The sequence below is a fragment of the Ctenopharyngodon idella genome, chromosome 9 (assembly GCF_019924925.1).
Source record: "Ctenopharyngodon idella isolate HZGC_01 chromosome 9, HZGC01, whole genome shotgun sequence".
Lineage (NCBI taxonomy): Eukaryota > Metazoa > Chordata > Actinopteri > Cypriniformes > Xenocyprididae > Ctenopharyngodon > Ctenopharyngodon idella.
Window position 1 is genome coordinate 13,715,581 of NC_067228.1, and position 20,230 is coordinate 13,735,810.

A 20,230-nucleotide genomic window follows, 5' to 3' on the forward strand; every position below is an offset into this window, starting at 1 on the left:
AGACCGGACATGGCGAAAATGCATTTCGTGAAGTTGTTTATTAACTTAATAGTTATAGGCTACTTAAAACAGTCGTAATATAGGCTTATAATATAATATAATATAATATAATATAATATAATATAATATAATATATAGGCTAGTTTATAATATAAAACGTTTGAAAATAGTTGTATATTACATACTGTGTATAGGCCTAACTACTGTTTATCTTATAATAGTTTATTGTTTTTATTTAAATGATTTTTCTTCAAATTGGTGCGTTTTGCGATTACACACTGCATTTGACAACTGCATCTGACAATTCAAACTAAACCATATAGGCTATAGCTAATTTTACAAAGCTATATGAGTAATGTAGGCTATATCACTAGTCTGAATTAAGTTGAATTAATTGTTTGTTTGTTCTTCAGTTTAAAATACAAACATAGTGCGAAATTTATGTAATGAACCTGTCATTTAATTGATAAATGCAAGAAGAATAGTCAAATGCAGCTTACTTGAACGAATTCAGTTGGTTCTTCATGACCGCTAGTGGGCGCTGTTGACTGTTGAATCAATCCCTCACGCAGTCAGCAGGCGGGTTTCTGTCGACCTCAACCTAAATAAATGCCTTTATTTTAAGATTATTGGCCATGCGGGACTTGAATTCCTGTGGAACACATATAACAAAATCAAATATTTAAATGAAACATAATGACATTATAAAATCAGTGATTAAACATTAGCCCAAGTACCTACTAATTATTAGTATGCATTTAGGTAGTATATTATGTAGACTTATTAGTACCAAATAGTTAATTAGTACGGTTTGTTGTTTTTTTATATAGTTATTGTAACAGTTGCGATTACACACATTCAACAACGACTTCTCTTTCAAATGTCATTAATCCCTGAAATGAAATCTGGGTTGGCGACCTGAAGTCCGATATATTCTCTCATTGCTGGACCAGTCGCCGGGCGACCGCTTGATTGACAGGTTTCTCTCCATGGCCAATGAGAGACTAGGTGGGAGGAGTCAGCGAAAAACTCGCTCTGACAAATATTCCGTGTTGTAGACGCTAGCAGCTACTTGCAGTACAGGTTCGCGCAGAGAACGGAGCAGTCCCGCAATTCACGCGCACAGCATTTCAATTCGGACCTGCAGGGTTCGAGCCGCAGCTGTTCTCTGCTACTGTGCGGGTTCCACGGCGACCCATGAGAACTTTCATTTGACTTCATCGTTTCATTTTGTTTTATTTTTATTTTAAATCATTAGCCATTCTTATTTTTTGCTTCATCAAACAGGCTACAATTATTTCATTCTTGCTCATCTTTTCTAAACTGCCTCGTTCATTTTGGGAACTCCGGTGGTTTTTCCCCTCGTTTGCCTGAAAGGAATACCTCGTATTTGGAATTGGTACCTGCTTGGCTTGTTATCCACACCGGGGGGATTAACTTCCATGTCTCTACGGACATCCAGCACTACGGCGGCGACGACACGGGTCGCCTTCCTGTGAGGAATGTACGTGCTCTCCACTGCCGGTTGATCGGAGAGTGCTCCACTCAGTCGTATTTTTCACCGAATGAGAAACTGTCCACTGTCCGCGGTGCTGCTCTCTCTTATCTCGAGCAGGACTAATAGAGGAGTAGCTCTTCCCATCGGGATGGTTCACTTCTAACCGGGCTCCAGTTCAGCATTTTTTTTTTACTTTTCTCCTGGAACGGGGATATTGAGTTTGGATTGTCACAAGCAGCACTCCACAAGACGCTTTCTTTTTTTTCGAATTAGAAATTCCCGCGAAACGGAATTTGACCGTAACGGTCGTAACGGACCATGGGCGACTCTATGTGGAGATATTACTTTGGAGTTTTATTCATCGCGTGCAAGGTGAACCTGTCCCGCGCGCTCATCCTGGACTCCATATACTGGAACACCACGAATACCAAGTAAGTGCGCGAGGCTGTAGAGGTCCTTCAGTCACATCTAACCCTCTCCCACTCTCTTAGAGCAACATTCGAACCCTGAAAGTGGGTGATGTCGGTAAAATAATATACACTAAAGCAGGATAAATGGCATCGTACGGTGTTAACAGTTTCATTCGGTATTACTGTAAAATGAAAATTAATAGCAGGTGATGTGGATCATCGAGCTGAGGGGAGTGACGCGTTGTTTCCACTCAAGGGTTTAGTACATTAATATTAAAAAATGAGTCTTGTTTCGCAGTAATTAATAATTCTTCGTGCTAACTTGTAAATTAGAGGGAGAATGGAAGATTTTTTTTTTTTCTTGAATGGCCCCACAGGACCTCAGGTCATAATTCTGAGAGGATTTTTACCCACAGTGATCTGAATTATTTTATGGCACGAAATTATTTCTACAAAAACTATTAAAGGAAATCGTAGGACTGGCATTTCAAGTTTATAAAGACAAATATGAAACGTTCATTGTACAAAATTGGTTACATTTCCAACTGAGGCATATTTTTTATTGAACGGCGTAGGCCCAAAGTCCTTTACCTCAGAAAATGTTTGTGTAATTCCCACCATCACAATCCTGACAGAAAATCAGGCATCCAAACAGTTTTTTTTTATTTTATTTTTTTTTATCATTACTTGTTTTTAGCAAATGTCCCTTTTTCATTGCTTTCATGATTTCTGCTATCGTGGGTTAGGCTACTTTAATATACCATATGGTTTATTCTAGTTCTTAGGCGTGATGAATAAGCCTATCAAAGTAATTGCGTGTACAATTTTCTAAAATGTTCTGATTCATCTCTTGAATAGCCTATTTTTTTTTCCCTGAAATGTAAAAGTAGTCGCATTCAAAAGAGGTATATTTTTTCCTCATTGTCTGCGAAGTCAGTCGTGAATTTGAAAATGTCAAGATAAAAACACACGCGTAGCACGTCGGCGTTGAATCATGCATTAAAACATGGAAACATCAAGTAACGCTGAAATCCGAAGGGGTCTCGAGCCCCGCGCGGGAGTCTCGAGCGCTTCTTGGAGAAAACTCTACGCTCGTTTAATAATTCAACTTTCGCTCTCGGCCCGTTTTTTAACAGAGAAAGACTTCTCTCTTTTACCCCTGCATGTATGGGGTAAGGGGCAGTAAGGACAGACCGCATAACAGGTGTCCTGTGTTGATAATCAAGGTCTTTATTACAAACAGGTAATAGAGCGGCTGTCTTTAGTCCTCTGGCGGTGTCGCAAGTGTCCTTAAGTACGTTAATTAATAAGAGTGTAATTGATCCAAAAGGCTTTGCTCTGCACAGGATGCGCAGCGATTGCATCGTTGAGAGGATCTTAGGTCTGTTTTACAGAGCATATCTATCTATCTGTCTATCTATCTGTCTATCTGTCTATCTATCTATCTATCTATCTATCTATCGAAAATAACTTATTAGCCAACAATAAATACAAATAGCCAGTTCCAATTATTGTTTTGTCTAAATGATCTTGAGAGAGAAAATACGTTAGTATGGATGCACGATGAAGGAATAGGCGACTGTTTGTTGCTGTATTTGTAGGAAACTCTGCCGTGAGGGGATGAAGAGGATGACGTGTTGCATCGAGAGATTCAATTTTGCTGAATGTGCTCGTGACAATTGGCCCACTCCACTTACTTTTACATTGCTCTTATACAAGACCTTCTTTTAGACTTTTTAAAAATACTCTATAGGGAACTTTAACAGTTAAAATGACTGATGTTTTAACCATATTTATATAAGTGAATAAGTGATGGAAAGTTATGTAAATGTTGTAAACATCTCTATAGTGAATATACAGTTTTATAGCTTACAGTGTTTTAAAATATTTATATTTCACTGTCCTCTTGTAGAGTAAAATTTTATTAATTCAAAGATTAGTACCTAACATACAAATGGAAATCCATCCAACAATTTATATGAAAAAAAAAATCTAATTATGAACAGTCATGGCAATTATGTGGTCAAAAAGTTTGGGAGTATCAGCATTTTAGATTTTAGATATTTTAGTTTGTTATAGAGCTAGCCTTGTTCTTTACATTTCACGTTAGTGTTTATGTTTATGGGTGATTACATATCTAAGTACTGAGTAATCATTCCATTTTATGGAAAAGTTTGTAATTGTAATTACAAATAAGTTTAATTCATTATATTTTAATATTAACCTGACACTGAATTTGAAGTGTCACCACTGTGTTGATATCTATTGTGACATCTTAATGATGTAGACCCTGAGTGACCATGAAGTGACCTCTAACGGCATGTCTCTCTATTGTATGTCACTGTAAACATGCAGGCCTCATTCTCCCAGGTAAGCTGGAGTACGATGGAATTACTCACTGCGCACATTCCTGCCGTTCTGCTGGAGTAGTTCAATGTAAAGTTCTTTGTAGTGCAGGACTAAAGGGTGATGGCACTGATAGCATTATTAGCATTGGCGGCTGTATTTTTACCACCAGACAAGATAAACAGAGCATAACGGTCGGGTATGGCAGGAATCTTGTTACATTTTCTTTCTTTCTTTCTTTCTTTCTTTCTTTCTGCCTTGCTTTTGGCATTAAAGTATTTCATGATATGAATTCATTTTTCAATAATAGATGAACTAAGAACCTGACACTCGTCTTGTATCGACTCAGATTTCATTTTAGAAACACGAATACATAATAAACACAAAGTACAACATACCGGCTGAAGATTATAGAGAAATCCCATAGGTACTAAGTTTGTGAGTACCAAACAGCGCTATGGGACATGCCTTCATCTAAAGTATCAGTGCTGCATAATGGGAGAAGTGTGCTTAAAATCTGTACTCTACTCCCTATGGCCTTATGTACATGAGACAACCGTCACCACCTCCCACAATACTGAATCACTGAGCTGTTTTTTCTTTCCTCCCTTTGCAAAAATATGTGTCAATCTAGTGAGCACTGCTGTTTACCCCTCCACTACTTTACCTTGGATGTATCAGGCATGTAAAGACTCCTTTCCCCCCTCTCTCTCTCTCCCCCTCTCTTTCTTGTTCCTTCTGGTAATCCATTTTGTCGGAGGTGGAGAAACAAAAGCAGTCTGCTCTACACGTTTTCAGTCAAAGGAGGTTCCCCCTTCTCTTCATTAGGAGATTACATCGCTTAGCAGGGTTCTGACGGGGGCACATCCATGGCTTCATACACATGCAGATACAGCATGAATGAACGAGGGGCGAGTGGGCCATGAATAATAACTACCCCCTTCCCCCCCTTCTGCGTTTAGGGGAACTTCATGATAGACTGCTAGCAAAAGGCTGTTATGATTTAGATGCTGAGTTAATCATTTTCCAAATTTGTCGTCATCATATTAGCTGATGGGTGGGTGGGATTGTTTCGCTGCTGGGAGAGAGAGAAGAGAAAAAGGAAAGGGAATGAGGGAAAAGTGCGACGTCTAGTCACTGCAACAAAGAGAATAAAAGTTGATTATTAAAATGGCATTCATGTTGCTCTGAAATGTGAGAGGAGAGCGGACGGGGTCTTTCGGGATTACGGGATGAATGGATGAGGAAAACTGGAAAGAATGAAGGGATAGGGTGACAAAGGAGTAAGGCGCCTGTCTGGTCGCTTTGCCTTCTCACCCGACGCAGGACTCTGTTACAAAGCATGATGGAGCGATAAAGCCGTGAGATGTCTGTTGATTTCTTTTGTCCCCCGCTTTCTATCCACGTCTTTCTATGCCCAGTGAACCTCCATATTGGTCTGATGATTGGAAGTCAAACAGCTTATGTTCCCTCCGCCCATACGCGACCGTCGCCCTGTGTTGTTTCAGATCTTCGGGTTAAAGCGCTGTGTTCCTATTGGGGCAGGATTAGGCTACTGCTGTCACTGTGTCACAGCTAGGCCCACACAGCTAGAGATTAACATGGGAAAAGAAAGAAAGAGGAAAGCTAATGGACAAAGATGCATATGTAAAAGCAGCATTTAAAGAAAGCGAGATATATGAAAACATTAGTTTAAAAAAGTATTGAACCAAGTTTATCAGGAACATATGTGTTGGTTTTAGCAAATTAATCTGAATTTTGACCCCTAGGAAGTCCTTCAAAAAAGGAAAATGGGAGGGGCAATTGAAAATAAAAAAAGCAGATGTCTTATCCTTTACTCTTTAACGCCTTTCAGCCGTCCATCCAGCCCACCTGTTTCTCAGCTTCACTTTTATAGTTTGTATCGTGTGTAAGTTGCCAGGGAGAGTCCTGAAAGTCTTATACTCATTAGCCGCTGTTAGTGAGTTTTTTTCTTTTCCTTTAATGTCTATGGCCAACTTTATTTAAATGGCTTCATTTTGTAGTGCTTTTAGAAATGCTGCCAAAAATGAATATTTCAATCGGAGTTCGAGTGAATGAGTCAGTGGGAAGAAGACAAAGAGAAAAGATAAAACAGATGCCTTGTGCACAAAAAAAAAAAAGAACAGAGATATATGAGGGAAAAATGTGGATCACAAATTAAATTACGGAGAAACATCCTCGAGTGGCACGGCCGTGTCTTCTTAGATGTACTGCACATGTCCTGACCGTTCGCTCTTACACACACGCGCGCCTTTTCCGACTTAATGGCTTCTCTGTGTGCAGCTGCAGTCTTGTTAACAGAATGAGCGGTCTGTGTTAAACGTGTGCAAACCCTTATTCTGTCATCCTTTTCTTTTTCACATTCACATGTCCCAGAATATTTATGACCGCTGGGAGAATCACCAAGGCTAAGGTTGGGGGGTTAAAGTGTGTCTTTTAGACAAGTATTAAAGCCATTTACAAACATGAGTGTGACCTCTGGCTTTATTTGTCCAACTACCCCCCACTTTTACAACTTGCTCCCTCAAAACTAAAACTACAGTGTTTTAACAGCAGCTCCTGTAAAACACAGACAAGTAAAACACCCTTTTAATAGCGGAATGTGTGTGTGTATGGGCTGCGGGGTGACCTTGTATACCCTGTGGTTTAGGATAATGACTGTGGGCTGCAAGATGTGTATCACAACTAGCATGCTGCATTTGGCCTATATCTCTCCGTTTCACTGCTCAATTGTGTTTGCCCATTAAATGCAATAAAACAGAAGTTAATAGAATTAGCATGTGGTATATATGTATGTACACTCTTTAAAGGTTCTTTATTGGCATCGATTTGTTCCATGAAGAACCTTTAACATCCATGGACTGTTTGTAATGGACAAAATATTCTTTATAAAGGAAAAAGATTATTAAAATGTTCTTCATACTTAGAAAAATGGTTCTCCTGTTGCCATCGCTGTGAAAAACAGTGGAAAAAGATTCTGTCGAAAATGTTTAGCAATTTCCTTTTGGGAAAATGGTGCAGATTTGTGGTTTTGTAGGTGTGTGTGTAAACTTTTAAGGTGTGAACATGTTTTACTTGGGGAATTTATGAGTCTCGCCCTATTCTTTTGAATGATCCCAAGGCAAATATTCAAACACCACAAACATCTGCGAGCAAACTGTTCTTGGCTTTTTAAATAAGCTAGCGTAGAGATAAGACATGAGCGCGATAGCAATCCAGTGTTCGGCTCAAGAGGATTTGCGTGGCTAGATCTGTCGTACAGATAGTCCTGACAGCTACCCGGTTTCACGTCAAACACACGCACACGCAGCGGAGCAGTTTTCCCAGCTACTCCTGCTTTAGTCCCTCGAGGCGGATGGCTGGGAGCGTCGCCTGATGCGAGCTGCTGCACTTTTTCTCCTTATTTCTCATGACATCATTTTCTTTTCACAGCGCTGCTGTTTGAGCGCTTGGCATCAGAGAGACTATTTACCTTTATTCTTAACTATGAGCCATGAGTCAACACCTTTGTGTCTTTATAGCTGCTCCATTTTCTTTTCTGGTTTCTCATAAAGGAACTTAAAAACACTCGCGCATGCAGTTTAAGATCGTCTCAGTCTCCTACGATTTATGATCCAGCAAGTTTTTCAGAACCTGTTTTATCCTTTATAGTCACTGTTAAATAATTGATCGCCCTCTTTTAATTATTGATCAACACTATGCTTCATGATCCAGCGTATTTTTGATCCTGAGAGCAGTGCGAATATGATTTATCATCTGTGGTGTGTCTAACTCTCTCTCTTGTGTCTGTTTTTCTCAAAGGTTCGTGCCAGGACAGGGTCTGGTGCTGTATCCACAGATCGGGGATAAGATGGACATAGTTTGCCCACGCGTGGAGGGTGGTTCAATGGAAGGAGTGGAGTATTATAAACTCTATATGGTTCCTCTGGAACAGCTAAAGTCCTGTCAAGTCACAAAGGCGGACACGCCTTTACTCAACTGCGTCAAACCGGACCAGGACGTCAAATTCACCCTCAAATTCCAAGAGTTCAGCCCAAACCTTTGGGGCCTGGAGTTCTTCAGGGGGAAAGATTACTACATTATCTGTGAGTATGACAGCAGATATATCTGTACACCACCGTTGCCGCACTGTTCTGGCCAATTACATTTGCTTAGGTTTGTTTATGTGGTTTTGAGTATCGGGAAATGTTGACATTGCGGTGTAAAGTACATTAGTTATGTTTTAGTGAGTAGTGGTGCAAATAATGACAGTTTATATCACATTTTCTAGTGTTTGTTTACGTCGGTTGGAATGGTTGTTAGATACAGAGACGCCAAGTTTCTGTTTGTGAGTGCCATTTGACCATGAATGCGTATGTACACAAACACAACAGACTTCTCGTATTTGCCTTGTATCGTTTTGCATGTGGGTTGAATTTTCACATTTGCGAGAACAATAACTGCTCACCTGGCCTCAACACGCTTCAGGCTCAAAGCAAGCTGTATAAACAGCGGGTGAGATGGAAGAGGAGCACAGGGATCTAGCAAATGGAATAAGGCACACACACACATAAACAGAGGCCGCTTTGATACACAGCGTCAATCACATTGCCCAGACCTGAGCCGTTCTCTCACTCTCTCACACAATGAGAGTTCACTTCCAGCATAAGGAGAAAATCCAATTTTGCAGTTCTGGGAAAATTTGCTCCTCCTTTATTTTGCTTTCTCTCAGTTTCTCTTAAGCGACTCTAATTTGTGGAGAGAAAAGTGAAAAGGAGAAAAAAGAGGTGGAGAAAGAGAAATGAGTTCATTTTGCTGCATTGTAGATTATAATTGCCCTGGTGTACAGCTGGTGTGTGTGTGTGTGTGTGTGTGTGTGTGGAGTTGTGAAGAGCAGAGACGTATGACTGCTGTGTGCGGTTGGGGGGTTTATTCGATAAGTCATTAATTAAAAAGTTTAATCCTAATAGCTCAGTTTAATCACTCTGTCTTTATCAATTGGATCTGCTCAGAAACCAATCAGATGATTTCAGTCCCTTATAAATGTGTTCAGCAAGCTAAACGTCTGTGTTGTGTGTGTGTGTGCAGGACTCAACAATGAAGATTGTACTTTAGGCCAGTAGTTTAGATTTTTACTTGACCTGACAACATGTCATGAGCACATAAATATGATTAACAGCTATCTTTGAGCAACATATTTGTGACCCTGGACCACAAAACCAGTCATAAGTCGCATGGGTATATTTGTAGCAATAGCCAACAATTGTATTGGTCAAAATTATGGGCCAAATTAATTGATTTTTCTTTTATGCCAAAAATCATTAGGATATTAAGTAAAGATCATGTTACATGAAGATATTTCGTAAATTTCCTGCCTTAAATATATCAAAAATGTATTTTTGTGAGTGGATATGTGTTGCTGTGGACTTCATTTGGACAACTTTTAAGGCAATTTTCTCAATATTTAGATTTTTTTGCACCCTCAGATTCCAGATTTTCGGCCAAATATTGTCATATCCTAACAAACCATACATCAATGGAAAGCTTATTTATTAAGCTTTCAGATGACGTATAAATGTCAGTTTAAAAAAAAAAAAAAACCCTTACTGATTTTGTGGCCCAGGTCACATTTTATTGTGTTAACTTGGTAACACTTTACAATAAGGTTCATTAGTTAACGTTAGTTAACTGCATTGGTTAACGAACTAATGATGAACTGCACTTATACATTATTTATTAATCTTTGTTAATGTTAATTTCAACATTTACTAATACATTATTAAAATCTTGTTAACATTAGTTAATGCACTGTGAACTAACATGAACAAACAACGAACAACTGTATTTTCATTAACTAACATTAACGAAGATTAGTAAATACAGTAACAAATGTATTTCTAATGGTTAGTTCATGTTAGTTAATACATTAACTAATGTTTAACCAATGAACCTTATTGTAAAGTGTTACTGTTAACTTTAAAGATTTTCTTTACAAATACAGTATATTACAGTAAAACAGTTTGAGGTCAGTATTTTTTTTATTATTAAAGAAATTAATACATTTATTCAGCAAGGACACATTAGATATTTTTATAACAATACTTTCACATTGTTATACAAATTTTAATAATTAATATTATTATTATTATTTTATAAAAAACATTTTTTTTTTTTTTTTTTTTACTTTATATTCATCAAATCCTAAAAATCTACTGTGGTTTCAAAACAAATTATCAACATTGATAATAATAAGAAATGTTTCTTGAGCAGCAAATCAGCATACAATAAATTATTTTAAATTATAATATTATTCCATTTTATTTATAATATTCCACATTTTAACTATTTTTGCTGTATTTTTGATCAAATAAATGAAGCCTTAGTGAGCATGAGACTTCTTTAAAAAACATTTAAAAAATGTTCAGACTCCAAACATTCTTCTACATCATGACAAAATATATACATGGTAAAAATGTGCAGTCGGTCAGCTGGCATAAAACTCACTCGCACTGACCCCAGGTCATCGTACATTTTTATTGCTTTATTGTTGAGCCTTGGTGTGTGTTTGTGTGTACTGACCAAACTTTAAAATGGCTCTTCTATTGTTCATATGCAGCCTGATGCTGATGACTCTGATATGATTGTGTGCGAGTGTGTGAATATGAGCTTGATGTGATCTGGTCTGACAGATTTCCCTCGAGCTGGGAGCAAGAAGAGAGATACATGATCTAAATATGGCGAGAGAGAGAGTGAGAGAGAGAGAGAGCAGGAATGTTTCATGAAAAAGAAACAACACAATCTGCAGAAAGATGTGATAATTGAATGGAGCAGAGACAAACGACATCAAAATCATAAAGGTGCACTCAGTAATTTTGTCCCTGAAAAAAGAATAAGAGTTCATTAGTAACAGAAAAGCTAGTGAATAAAAATCTGATTGTGATGGAGGTTTCCATCTGCAGTTTTAATTACTGTTTCATCAGTTTCAATTAGGACAGACACTGTGACTGGTTATTCTTGAAGTCAATCTAGTGTGTTAATCTAATGCAACAGTAGAAAAGTTGTGTGTGTCCTACGATTGGCAGAAACACTCAGCAGGTATTTGAGTTGCAGGTTATGGGCCAGAAAACAGAGAGAAAGAATTTCACATTCTCTGAATTTGTTTTCAGACTTCCCCATACTGAAAGATAATCAAAAATTTAGCAGCTAGTTATGGAACATTGCCTGAGGGAGAGCATGTCAGCAGACACTATCGATGATGAGCATTTATTACTGATAAGTGTTAAGTGATTTATAACATTAAATCATCTATTGAGTTTAAATAATTTTCCATTGAATTCTATTTTTAACCTGCATTTTTCCCCTTTCGTTTCATGTTTTATTCTTATGTGCTTCAGTGTTTTAATTTATGCTCTTTATACGCTTTGGCAATATTATAAATGTTAACAATCATGCCAATAAAGCATTGTTGACTTTGAGAGAGAGAGAGACATGTTGTTTGGCTTTGTTCAAAGGCAGTGAGGGCTTTTCGAGGTGCCGTGCCATATCTTATTAGAGTAGATGTGCAATGTTTGTGTGTGTGTATTGTTGTGTGTCAGCTCTCATTATTGGCCTGAGTGCTGTTCACCACTCTGTGACCCTGACGCCATGTTGATCAGGTCAAACTCCACAACAATAGCTACAGCTCATCACAACTCACAATCACATTTGAGTAGCTGTATTGCTAAAGCTAATTGCATAGTTGTTATTATTATGTTATAATATAACATAATATGTTAATATCTTATATAACTCTGTGTTTAATACTACACAAATACACATTTAATGCCTATTGCATGGTGTCACTCTCTGGTCCTGTCCCACTGGTTGCCCTTTTGTCATGGCAGGACTTTACATACCGCACAGCCTGTTTGAGCTTGATAGGGTTTCACCGAGCAGGTTTGGGTGTCAGTATTGGGTTTATCTTCAGCACACAGGCACATTTATCTAGCTGGAGATGTAACGTAGTCTCCACTAAGTTGTTTTTATATAAGACTTATATACATCTTGCAGACTAACTCAAACCTTAATCCTACTGCTAAAAGAAAACCATTTCTGTTTTAGAATAAATATCGATTTATTTTATATTTTATTAATGTTTTTTTTTTTTTTTTTTCCAAATGAGGATGCCTCCAAATGGAGGTTTTTGTCATTGAACACTTTGAGTTTTTTATACTGCTCTAATTATCTTCCCCCCCCCCCCCCCCCCCCCCCATTAAATTGTTAAGCTTATTTATTAAACCTGTTTTTCCTAGGATTACTTAAACTGAAATTAGACAAGTTTTTACAAGAGCTTCATATGACAATATGTGTCTTGTGTGCATGGCCTCTTTTTGTTACAACTCATCTATGAAGAAGTACTCCAGAAGTATCTCTGTATCCTAATCAACTTTCAAATGGTCGCTAAAACTAAAACTAAATGACATGTGATGATGGATATACTGTTGACCTGGAATGTGAGCTGATCATGTGATTATTGTTTAGTGATGTGTTTGCTTTATTATGTGTGTGTGTGTGTGTGTGTGTGTGTGTGTGTGTGTGTGTGTAGGCTCATTTGCCAGATTTATGAAATGAACACACTGAAAGGAATGCAAGCTTTTAAGGAGCTTTACATGTAATGAGCTTGTGTTCTTCTCAACACTAAAAAGCCACAGGTCAAAGAACTGACAGAGAGAGTCAGATGGTGTCATGCTTCAGTCCTTTCAAACAGATAAAGAAGAAAAGTAGAATCAGAGAACAGAAAGATCCGTCACATGGTGCACACATAAACTCACTTACACTCCATACGCTTCATCAAAGTGGCAGCATTGGAAAAAAAAAAAGTGATGATGGGGGGACAGGCGCCTCATAGACTCCAACATCACGGCCCTCCCCTGTCTCACCCTCTCTCTCTCTCTCTCTGAATGCAGGCCACATTGTTCTGGACGCTGACCAGACGTTAAGCCCTTGGCAGCTCGTTAGCTCTGTGTTACTGACCCAATAGACCGCAAGCCTGCCGGGCGCGGACACACACAACACACACACGCACATGGCATAGCTGCATTGTTCGGTTAAAAGCCCACATGGGACACGTGGGACCAGTGGCCAGAATACTGCTGTTAGTTTGTTTAGTGGCAGAGAATGACGTCAAACACAGCTTAATTTAGTTCAAATTTATTTAAATTCTGCTTATTGTAATTGTAAAATTAAATTTGTTGCATGTACATCGAATTGCATGTAGAAAACTAGTTTTCATCCCCGTTTTTGAGGCCAGGACTGTTTTTTTTTTTTTTTTTTTTTTTAATTATTTAGTATATTTTGTTCTCACTCACACAGTTTCTTGACAAACATCTGCTGTGGCTAAAGCGTTACGCACTCTTAAACACGCTCCAAACCTCACATTCATTAATAGCACTCTCTCTCCCTCCGTGCCTTATTCGTTAAATTATTAACAACCGCTCTTGGTGCTAGAGGCCTTTGCCTCACTGGTGAACAAAATCAGCTTTTTATTATTCCTTTAATCCTTCTTATTTCCTATTGAATTGTTAAAGAGCAACGGCACACTTTCAGCAGGGGTCCTGACCATTTCATCTTTCAACACCAAAACAAACACAATTTAGCCCTGTACAAAAACATCTAATTCAAAATGGCACAGTTAGGGCTACTGAAAGTTTAGTTTCATGATTTATGAAGGTTCATGAGTATTCATTAGTCATGTTAATGTTGCAGTTACATCATGTAAGATATCTTGTACCATCTTTGATCAATCTCGATGTATTTGCATATATAATAGCAACATATGTTAATAGTATGTTGCTAAAGCTTTTGTTTTTGTCGTCATCTTTCAGCTACATCTAATGGAACGATGGAAGGGCTGGATAATCAGGAAGGAGGGGTGTGTAAAACCAAGTCGATGAAAATCATCATGAAGGTTGGACAAAGTGAGTAATCTTTCCATTGTTGTGTGTATGTGGGTGTCTAATAACTGTTTTACTGTGGGCACGAGGGTGTAGAACAATAGCAAAGCCCTTCGAACCTGCTGCAGACCCTGTACTGTAATTAATGACGATTATTCATAAATCACCTCACCAATGACATCCATGGTAATTACCATAGGCCACACCCAACAACACAAGCGACTGAATTTCTCACTCTCTCACAAACATACAGACACATGCTGAAGGTCACTAGATTAATCATGGCTGCTAGTGTTTTAATGATGAACACAAACACACACACACTCTCATGGCCGCTATCAGCCACACATGCACACTTTTATTTCGCTGAGCAGCGTGAAAGTAATAGCTCTCCACATGAAAATGCATATATATATCAGAGTGATGAATGTGTTTCTTATCTATGTTTTGCAGACCCCTCCGATCCCATTTCCCCCAAAGAGTACCCCACCAGTTACCCTCCCAAACACCCCGACGCAGGGGGCAAGGGCACCAAATCGAATGAAGTACTTGACAAGCAAGGTACGTCACACACTTTATCACCTCACACACCTGTAAGGGGACGCTCACTGATTCATCATTCTCTCTGCGTTTTCATCCTTTTTTTGCTGAGCAAGTGCCAGTCCTCTGTCACAATGACATGCACACTGATTCGTTCTCATAAAATCCTTCTGACAAGCAAATCGTTAATGTGACAGAGCAAGATGGACGTGCTGGAACACATTCATTTGTAGAATTCAGCTTCTTTCCCTCCACGTAGAAGCATATGGACATCAAAGTCATTTGAGTGGAGTGTCTTAGGTACAATAATCCACTTGTAAAACAGTGTGAGTGTTAGCAGCTCATCTGTTCCGCCAGCCTCAGGCCGCCCCAGACAAACTCACTGGAGTCCAAAGCCGTGCGAGGTCACTCTGTCCACGGCTTTCCATGAACAGAGTGTTTCTGAGATGTTATCTATCGTTAATATGCATTTTAGTGAGTTCAAAATGTCTTTCAGAAAACTGACGACTTCCACAAGCACATAACTAATTCATTTGAGCCATTTAGATAAAGGCACTTCTTATTAAAAATTATCTTTCTTTTCTCTACTGCACTTATGCTTCTACTCAAGCTTTGTACTCTGGTTTCTTCTTGAAATTTGTTTTCACAGCACTGTTAATACCGTTGGCTCTTTTATGATCAATCGCTTGTGTTTTTGCTCCTTTGGAAGTTGCTTTGGATAAAAGCATCTACTAAATAAATACATGTAAATTTATTTCACCATACATAAAAGACATTTCATTTTGTGTCAAGGCATCTTTTTAATTGCTTATGAGTGTGCTTGTCTAAAGGCCCATTCACACCAAGAAAGATAATTATTAAAATAACTATAACGATAACTATATTTGCGTCCACACCAACGGACATGACATAGCATTCTGTTTATTATAAGCGTGTGCTGCAGTTATGTTGCCTGCCACTTTAAATGCTAGAGCTTGTTAAAGTCAGGTGGATTCTGATTGGCTGTCAATGTTTTTATCATTCATCAGCTGGAAAAAAAATGTTCTGGAAAATCGTTCCTCTGAGATGTTATTGTCATAGCTGTGGACTTACCTTTTCTCATAGAATTAGAACGATTATTAAGTAATAGTTATCGTCTTTGGTGTGAACAACCATTAATACTAGTTGCTCATTGCTTTTTTACTAAGTTCACTTTGTTTTGTTCCCATTTAGATGCGTCTCATCATGGAGAAGAGAAGGGAGATGGAAATAAATCATCATCAGTCATCGGCTCAGAGGTGGCCCTATTCGCCTGCATTGCTTCAGCCAGCGTCATCGTCATCATCATAATTATCATGCTGGTTTTCCTCCTGCTGAAGTATCGACGACGCCATCGCAAACACTCACCTCAGCATGCCACCACGCTGTCGCTCAGCACGCTAGCCACGCCCAAGAGGGGCGGTGGCGGCGGCAACAACAACGGCTCGGAGCCGAGTGACATCATCATCCCACTGCGGACTGCTGACAGCGTCTTCTGCCCACATTACGAGAAAGTGAGCGGCGATTACGGACACCCCGTTTACATCGTACAGGAAATGCCGCCGCAGAGCCCAGCGAACATCTATTATAAAGTGTGAAAAGACACGCTTCTTTCGGACCTTTTAACTCTAACCCCTCACATGCCCCTCGATGAAACCCCCGTAGGTGGCATCGACGCCCAAGCTCACCCTCGTCCTGCCCCCTCTTATTTTTTGTTGTTCTTGTTTATTTTACAATATTCCTGATTATTACTCTCAATATAGATGTTGCTGATGGTGGAGTGACGCTCCTGATTCGCTGCTCTTGCACCTGCAAAAACGAAACAAACAAATCGAAAATGACAAAATGGAAAACGGAAACCCTTTCAGGGGATTGACGTGCACTATATTGGATACTATAGTGTGTGTACGAGGGAGCGTGTGTGAATCAGACGAGCGGGGAGAGGGGGGTTGAGGGGGTGGACTTGAAAAGAGAGGTCAAGAAAATGATTCTTCCTCTTTTTTCCACTACATCATCTCCCTTAAAGACACAACACGTGGAGATGGAAAAGAGACATGACAGTATCACACAGCAAGAAATAAGAACTTGAGCTGTTTAGTTAGCTTGGCTGATTGGCTGATCCTTCGCAAAACAGGAAGTGAATGCAGCCCATTGGTCACAGCTACAGGAAGTGGATTTAACGAGAAAGCAGGAAGCTCTCCGGAGCGTACTGTTGGACATTTGAATGGACATCATCTGTTTTTGCACGTTCACTCGTACTGTTTTCATTTATGTTAGCTCTCCTCATTTGCTCACCTCTACAAAATGACTCACAATGTTTACTTGAAGTCTTTTGTATGGTCATACGTCTTACTTGCATTACTTTCTGTCATTCCCAGTGAAGTCCACTTGCAGATTCATTTGGTAGAAGACTAATAGGTATCGTCATAGAGATCCTTTTGTGCTGGTTTATGTGCCGTTTAGTAGCGTGGAAGACACATACACATTTCATTTTGTATACGTCCGCTGCCTGGGATGAATGAGAGAGATAGAAAGGGAATGAATGAGCGAACGTCAATATTTGGTACAGTTGCTGTCCTGTTGCCTGCTGGGAAGGTGGAGGACCCACATGAACACTTTAGCAGCACTTTGAAAGCCTCAACACCTTGCCCACATGGAGTACAAACCTAAGAACAACACATTAAAACAGAGAGAGATCGCAGGGAGCGAATCACTCAAGGCTTATTAGCAAAATCTGTCATTTTTGACACAAAATGGCCACCTTCCCCAGGCATGTGGCTGCAAAATTTCCTGTTTTTCTAGTATTTCTGCCATCACAAACACACACTCTCGCTCACCAGTGGCCAGTGCAGGTCGTGGAAAAGTGGAACTGCTGCTCTACTTTTTTGCTCAAAAGCACAGGGACATCAAATTGCATCATAATTATTTAGTTTTAAATGAAACAAAAGATTTAATTAGCCTTTCTTTATGGATTTGTTTAGCTGTAGATGAAAACGGTTGGAAAGAGCGCACGTAGAACTTATTTATGATAGCATACAGACAGGTCGGCGTGAAACAGCAAGAATATGAATAATTTATGGCGAATCTGCACATTATGCAAGCTTCGAGTTTTACTTTTCGTTAACAGATATTTCTCCATCTCGCTATTAGCTTTTTTCCATCGATCCCTACACGAATAGCTGCCTTTTCACCACAAACACACATATCCGCACAAAAAGCACATGCGCTCATGGCCAGGGTAGGGGCGGCTTTGGAAGGAGCCCTCAGGGAAAACAGCATGTTGGGTTTTAAAATAGCCGAAAGGAATGAGAGGGAAGGGCCAGAAACGGACCAAAGGAAGGGCATGTCTAACAGAGTCCTGACTAAACCAACTTCTCCGGCCTGCCTGTCTCAGTTGATGAAGCTCAGATGTGCTCTGGGTTGAAATTAGGCCCCTTAATCTGGAAGGAAAGCAGTAGACGTGGGTTAGCAAGCATACCAGATGAGAACGAGCACAGGCTAAATGTAGTAAATTGCATGAAATGGGATCTTTCAGGCTCAAATTGTGGGAGGTTTCTGGAGGGGAAAAAACACATTATGATCGATGGAGGTCACAAGTGGATTTAGCATGCGTTTTAGAGAGGAAGTCACCAAGCAGAGGCCAGCGTATCCCATAACCCGCAGCTCCCAGCGGGTTTCGAAACTCCTTGCGTGTGTGTTGTCGTTTGTGCGAACCCCTTCGTGAGCAGTGCCAGCCTGCAGACAGTTATCTTCATTTGTTTCTTACATCGAAATTGAAATCGTTCACCAAAGGTGGACTTGGAGAGTTGAAAATGTCCACAGACTGACTGTGGATTGCCATAGTCGCACATTAACTGTTCATCCATTTTGTTTTCACTTGTTCATGGAGGTTCTTGAATCTCACCGAGAAGCCAAGCCTTGTGTGATCGGAGCTTTGTGCCTCTGTAAGAGGCCACAAAATCTGCAAATATGCAATTTTTATTTATTTTTATAACAATTGAGAAAAAAAGATGATATACGTTCACCTATGGAAAAGTGTTCTTAACCACTGAAAATTAAATGAAACAATACAGCATAAGAAAACACTACAACCCCGGTGTGTTATTATTATTATTATAATTTTTATTTCATTTTTTTTTTTTTACTTTGTGCTGTAGGTTCGAGGTAAACTGTGAAACATGAACACTTACACACACACACGTACATATTGAAGACTGAGCAGTCGTTTTAAACTATAGAAGACACAAACATACTACAAACATGTTGCTGTTCGGTTGCTGTCCCATATGGGCTAAATATGACAATCTCCTTAGTTTCTTTGAATCCGAAGACACTGTCCCAGCAAGCAGGTTGCAAACGTTCCTGTAACATTTTAGGAGCAGTAGAACTTAACTAGTAGCGTAAGATGTTGCACCGATGTTGATGGAAGGTTTGTGAAATGCTGGGAGAAGTGTCTTCGGCCCACTGTAAAATGCCTTGCTTGTATGGTCACCCTGAGTTCACTGGACTCTAGTTTTTGCACCGTACATCTGTAGGTAAGAGGCTGTAAATACGTTATTGTTTGTATTGTATATGGATCCCCGGTTGTTACAATAGCCTTATTCTCACATTTCTAGCAAATAAAAAAAGTTAAGAAAAAAAAACATGAATCACTTCAGTTAAAAGAGAGCATACTAATTTTTTTGGTAAATAACTTGTGTAAATATTGACGACAAACCCAATAAATCGTTTTTTATAAACTCTTAAGTAAGATGTTTTGTATAGAATTGGAATTTTTTGCTATGTATTTTAGCTAGCACTCGTCAGACCCCTCCCACTCAACCCTTTTGCACTGTTCCCATGGTGATCTGGTTTAAAAATGAAAATGAGATAGAGAATTGCCAAACTGACTGCTTGCTGCATATTTGTGCCATACGTGTGTACCATAGATATTTATTTAATTAGTTTTTTGTTTTTGCTTTTTTTTTTTCTGTTGGATTCTTCTACCCAGTTTGTAAACAAGCTCAGTATTATCATTTGAGTTTTTCCCCCAACTTCTCAGTTTCCTGTTATCTTTCTGTTGCTATCGTTTCCCGATGGCCCATGCGCCCATCCTTCTCTCGCAGTAAGATCTGGTCAGGACGTGCAACCTTATAAAAGTCATAGAAATGAAATGGCACACATTCCACCAGTCTGTTACAAACTGAAAATGTTTTTCAATAAAATGTTTTTCCTATGGAATTTTCAGTTCTCTTTTATGTTTATTCAATGGGGTTTGATACATTGTGTCAGGCAGAGTTCATTTGTTTTCAATTAGACTTAATTTTTCACCATCTCTCCTCAAATGAATGAACTCTGTCTGACATTCATGAATGAAAACCTGCCCAGACACATTTGAGGTTGGTTCACAAGCTGTTAACAATATTGTGGTGCAACGTTTAATCGTTCTTCTCAACCACGAACATATTAAATAGACAAGATCAGAGGGCTTCATAGTCTTCTCAAGA

At 39.1% G+C, this 20,230-nt stretch overlaps 1 protein-coding gene across 1 annotated transcript; it reads left to right on the forward strand.

Moving 5' to 3' along the window:
• Window positions 1-1,081: 1,081 nt before the first annotated feature.
• On the forward strand, window positions 1,082-19,964 carry efnb2a (ephrin-B2a). Its single transcript, XM_051906023.1, has 5 exons — window positions 1,082-1,929; window positions 8,077-8,360; window positions 14,118-14,210; window positions 14,640-14,747; window positions 15,939-19,964. Exons 1-5 carry the CDS (start codon window positions 1,817-1,819, stop codon window positions 16,340-16,342), a joined length of 1,002 nt encoding a protein of 333 aa, XP_051761983.1. The 5' UTR covers window positions 1,082-1,816; the 3' UTR covers window positions 16,343-19,964.
• Window positions 19,965-20,230: the final 266 nt, after the last annotated feature.

What these genes read in the sequence shown, in the direction of transcription:
- efnb2a (XM_051906023.1), top strand. Translation starts at nt 1,817, where the DNA reads ATGGGCGACTCTATGTGGAGATATTACTTTGGAGTTTTATTCATCGCG. An exon ending in TGGAACACCACGAATACCAA is followed by an intron (nt 1,930 to 8,076) that starts GTAAGTGCGCGA and finishes TTTTTCTCAAAG; the next exon opens with GTTCGTGCCAGGACAGGGTC. An exon ending in CATCATGAAGGTTGGACAAA is followed by an intron (nt 14,211 to 14,639) that starts GTGAGTAATCTT and finishes TATGTTTTGCAG; the next exon opens with ACCCCTCCGATCCCATTTCC.